General features: G+C 40.1%; 1 protein-coding gene across 1 annotated transcript; it reads left to right on the plus strand.

Annotated features, from left to right (window-relative positions):
* The first annotated feature begins 1,170 nt into the window (after positions 1 to 1,170).
* On the plus strand, positions 1,171 to 2,414 carry GPR33 (G protein-coupled receptor 33). Its single transcript, XM_006056616.4, has one exon. It carries the CDS (start codon positions 1,192 to 1,194, stop codon positions 2,212 to 2,214), a length of 1,023 nt encoding a protein of 340 aa, XP_006056678.4. The 5' UTR covers positions 1,171 to 1,191; the 3' UTR covers positions 2,215 to 2,414.
* Positions 2,415 to 5,406: the final 2,992 nt, after the last annotated feature.

A 5,406-nucleotide genomic window follows, 5' to 3' on the forward strand; every position in this document is an offset into this window, starting at 1 on the left:
TTAAACCCCTCCTTCATTTTCTCCACTGTTTAAATATTTGCCTTTATATGGAAAAAAGAAATTATTTTTATATAAAACTCCTTGCATACAACAAGTATTGGATAAATATAAGTTCCTTGACTTCTCTCTCCTCTCCAAGTAAGAAAGAGCAGCTATGAGGTTCTACAATACATCCTCCTCTTTCATTGATTTTGGAAGGCACTTCATGATCTCACAGTACCACAGAGCTCCCATATGAACTGAGTGTTAAATACTATTAATAGCTAATAACATTTATTATATATAATTAGCTCATGGGAGAAGTCTAACTATAGCTCCAACATGATTACCAATTTGCAGCCATTGTTATGTTTATTATTCAGTTTCATTAGCAACATTACCCTAACCAAGTCCTAGTCAAGTAAAACTTCTACATTGCCATATTCAACAACCTGTGCCCATCAAGAAGGGTCAGACTTCTAGCTAATACCTAATTAGAATACTTTTAGCTACCTAAATCACTTAACAGAGTAAAAATATTCCAAATGTTATTTCTGTTTCACATTAATTCATTGCATCTACAGTGTTTCTATATTTGGTGCTCAAATTCAGATCAGATCAGTCGCTCAGTCATGTCCGACTCTTTGCGGCCCCATGAATTGCAGCACACCAGGCCTCCCTGTCCATCACCAACTCCCGGAGTTCACTGAGGCTCACGTCCATCGAGTCAGTGATGCCATCCAGCCATCTCATCCTCTGGCGTCCCCTTCTCCTCCTGCCCCCAATCCCTCCCAGCATCAGAGTCTTTTCCAATGAGTCAAATCTTCGCATGAGGTGGCCAAAGTACTGGAGTTCAGCTTTAGCATCATTCCTTCCAAAGAAATCCCAGGGCTGATCTCCTTCAGAATGGACTGGTTGGATCTTCTTGCAGTCCAAGGGACTCTCAAGACTCTTCTCCAATACCACAATTCCAAAGCATCAATTCTTCAGCGCTCAGCCTTCTTCACAGTCCAACTCTCACATCTGATCCTAATTCCTCATACAAAAATAAAGAAAAATATCTGATTTGTATTCTTGCAGAAATTATTGTTTGCCATTTTAAAAACATTGCCATTTTGAATATTAATATGGAAAAATTACTATTTTAATTTCCATGTTTAATCATTTCCTTTGCTTCTTTTTTGTTGTCATTTCCAGTTTCTCATTCCAATTATGGACCTGACCAACTCTACTGATTTCCTGCTCAATGACTCTACTTTAATAAGAAACAGAATTCACATTCCAAATTCTGCCTCAAAAGTGATTGTTGTAGTTCTTTTGTTTATGTCATTTTTAATTGGCACTATCACCAATGGTCTCTATCTATGGGTGCTAAAGTTCAAAATGAAAAAGACTGTCAATACTCTCTTATATTTTCATCTCATTCTCTCCTATTTTATTTCAATATTATTTTTGCCATTTTTGGCCATCTCCCACCTTCAAGACAATCACTGGAGCTTTGGAAGGGCCACGTGCAAGATCTTCAACAGCATTTTGTATGCAGCAATGTTCGCCTCCGTGTTCTTCCTCTCGGCCATCAGTGTTGATCGTTACCTTCTCACTTTTCACCCGGTGTGGTCACAACTGCATCGAACCCCACGCTGGGCTTCCAGCATCATCTTAGGAGTCTGGATCTTTGCTGCTGCCCTTGGCATGCCCTATGTGGTTTTCAGGGAGACACATGATGACCATAAAGGAATGGTGACCTGCCAAAACAACTATGGTGTGTCTACTGACTGGGAGAGCAAAAAGATGCAAACATTAAGGAAATGGATTCATGTAGCCTGTTTCAGCAGCCACTTCTTGCTGGGCTTCCTTCTGCCTTTCCTCATCATCACCTTTTGTTATGAAAGAGTAGCCAGAAAGATGAAAGCGAGGGGACTGTTGAAATCCAGCAAACCCTTCAAAGTCATGATGGCAGCCATTATCTCCTTCTTTGTGTGTTGGATGCCCTATCATGTATACCAAGGCTTACTTCTCACTGAAAACAGATCTCTAGTTTTCCAGCTGACTGTCTTACTCACAGTGGTAACTACTACCTTCAATACTGTGTTTTCTCCCACACTCTACCTCTTTGTTGGGGAAAACTTCAGAAAAGTTTTCAAGAAGTCTGTCCTTGTTCTTTTTGAGTCAACATTCAGTGAGGATTCCTCGGCAGAAAGGACAGAAAACCTAAATTCAGAAGCTGACATGTAAATTCTGGATCCCAGAGCAAACAGGGGACTCTTAGTCAAAGACATCATCAGTAAAGATACTCAGCTTTTGTATATAATATAGTGTCTATATTAGAGAGACACCTGGACTGTACTATAGTTAGATTTATGAATATTATAAGGGCTATAAAATGTGGTGGGTAATGTTGAAAATGTGATTTTTTCTTTTTACTTTGTGGTAAAATACATGCAATATATAACACCATTTTTTTTTCATTGTACATTATGGTGGCATTAAATTCACAGTACTTTGCAATCATCAACACTATCTATTTCCAAAATTTTTAATCACCAGAAAGAGAAACTGTACCCATTAAGCAGTAACTCTTCACTCCCCCTTCCCCCAACCCCTCATACCATCTAATCTGCTTTCTAGTTCTGTGAATTTGCTATTCTAGATGTTCTATGTAAGTGAAATCATACAGTATTTCTCCTTTTGCATCTGGCTTATTTAACTTAACATGTTTTCAAGGTTTATCCATGTTGTGACATGTATCAGAACTTCATTCTTTTCATGGCTGAATAATATTCTATTATAGGGTTCCCTGATAACTCAGTTGGTAAACGATCCACCTGCAATGAAGGAGACCCTGGTTCGATTCCCAGGTCGGGAAGATCCACTGGAGAAGGGATAGGCTATCCACTCCAGTATTCTTGGGCTTCCCTTGTGGCTCAGCTGGTATAGTATCCACTTGCAATGCAGGAGACTGGTTTGATCCCTGGGTTGGGAAGATCCCCTAGAAAAGGGAAAGGCTACTCACTCCAGTATTCTGGCCTGGAGAATTCCATGGACTATATTGCCAAGGGGTCGCAAAGAGTCTGACACGACTGAGAGACTTTCACTTCCCTTCACTTCATATGAATATACCACATTATGTTTATCCATTCTTCTGTTGAGTTGTTTCCACCTTTTGGCTATTGTGAATAATGCTACCACAAACACTAGTGTACAAGTGTCTGAGTCTTTGTTTTTAACTATTTTAAATTATTTTGAATTGCTGCGTTATGTGGCAATTCTTTAAGTTTTAAGGAATTGCCACCTTTTCCACAACAGCTGCACCATGCTGCATTCTCACCAGCAATTTACAAAAGCTTTGGTTTCTCCATACCCTCACTTCAGTTCAGTTCAGTCACTCAGTCCTGTCTGACTCTTTGCAAAACCATGGACTGCAGCATGCCAGGCCTCCCTGTCCATCACCAACTCCCAGAGTTTACCCAAACTCATGTCCATTGAATCGATGATGCCATCCGACCATCTTATCCTCTGTCGTTCACTTCTCCTCCCGCCTTCAATCTTTCCCAGCATCAGGGTCTTTTCCAAAGAGTCAGTTCTTCGCATCAGGTGCCCAAAGTATTGGAGTTTCACCTTCAATATCAGTCCTTCCAATGAACACTCAGGACTGATTTCCTGTAGGATGGACTGGTTGGATCTCCCTGCAGTCCAAGAGACTCTCAAGAGTCTTCTCCAACACCACACTTCAAAAGCATCAATTCTTCTGTGCTCAGCTTTCTTTATAGTCCAACTCTCACATCCATACATGACTACTGGAAAAACCATAGCTTTGACTAGATGGACCTTTGTTGGCAAAGTAACATCTCTGCTTTTTAATATGCTGTCTGGGTTGGTCATAACTTTCCTTCCAAGAAGCATCTTTTAATTTCATGGCTGCAGTCATCATCTGCAGTGATTTTGGAGCCCAAAAAAATAAAGTCTGACACTGTTTCCACTGTTTCCCCATCTATTTCCCATGAAGTGATGGGACCGGATGCCATGATCTTAGTTTTCTGAATGTTGAGCTTTAAGCCAACTTTTTCACTCTGCTCTTTCACTTTCATCAAGAGGCTCTTTAGTTCTTCTTCACTTTCTGCCATAAGGGTGGTGTTATCTGCATATCTGAGGTTATTGATATTTCTCCTGGAAATCTTGATTCCAGCTTGTGCTTCATCCAGCCCAACATTTCTCATGATGTACCCTGCATATAAGTTAAACAAGCAGGGTAACAATATACAGCCTTGACATACTCCTTTTCCTATTTGGAACCAGTCTGTTGTTCCATGTCCAGTTCTAACTATTGCTTCCTGACCTGAATATTGGTTTCTCAAGAGGCAGGTCAGGTGGTCTGGTATTCCCATCTCTTTCAGAATTTTCCACAGTTTATTGTGATCCACACAGTCAAAGGCTTTGGCATAGTCAATAAAGCAGAAATAGATGTTTTTCTGGGACTCTCTTGCTTTTTCCATGATCCAGCGGATGTTGGCAATTTGATATCTGGTTCCTCTGCCTTTTCTAAAACCAGCTTGAACATCAGGAAGTTCACGGTTCACATATTGCTGAAGCCTGGCTTGGAGAATTTTAAGCATTACTTTACTGGAATGTGAGATGAGTGCAATTGTGCTGGAAAACTCAGCAGTGGCCACAGGACTGGAAAAGGTCAGTTTTCATTCTAATCCCAAAGAAAGGCTGTGCCAAAGAATGCTCAAACTTTTCCAAACCTTGAACTATCCAATGCGTTTTTCTAATGGAAATGTTTTTCTTAAGCTATGTTAATTAAACTATTTATTTGATTTGGAATTTGCCTTTCTTCAAAATGGTTTCACCTAAAACTAACTTTTTTCTTTTCTCAAACCTTGGGCTGATAATAGCTCAACAAACCAGTATTCATGTCAATTGGTTTTTTTAAAATATAAATTTATTTATTTTAATTGGAGGCTAATTACTTTACAGTATTGTATTGGTTTTGCCATACATCAACATGAATCCACCACAGGTATACATGTGTTCCCCATCCTGAACCCCCGCTCCCTCCTCCCTCCCCGTACGATCCCTCTGGATCATCCCAGTGCAGCAGCCCCAAGCATTCAGTATCATGCATCGAGCCTGGACTGGCGATTCGTTTCATACATGACACTATACATGTTTCAATGCCATTCTCCCAAATCATCCCACCCTCTCCCTCTCCCACAGAGTCCAAAAGACTGTTCTATACATCAGTGTCTCTTTTGCTGTCTCGCATACAGGGTTATCGTTACCATCTTTCTAAATTCCATATATATGCCTTAGTATACTGTATTGGTGTTTTTCTTTCTGGCTTACTTCACTCTGCATAATAGGCTCCAGTTTCATCCACCTCATTAGAACTGATTCAAATGTATTCTTTTTAATGGCTGAGTAATA

The sequence above is a fragment of the Bubalus bubalis genome, chromosome 20, assembly GCF_019923935.1.
Source record: "Bubalus bubalis isolate 160015118507 breed Murrah chromosome 20, NDDB_SH_1, whole genome shotgun sequence".
In the NCBI taxonomy this organism is placed as follows: Eukaryota; Metazoa; Chordata; class Mammalia; order Artiodactyla; family Bovidae; genus Bubalus; species Bubalus bubalis.

What these genes read in the sequence shown, in the direction of transcription:
- GPR33 (XM_006056616.4), top strand. Translation starts at nt 1,192, where the DNA reads ATGGACCTGACCAACTCTACTGATTTCCTGCTCAATGACTCTACTTTA.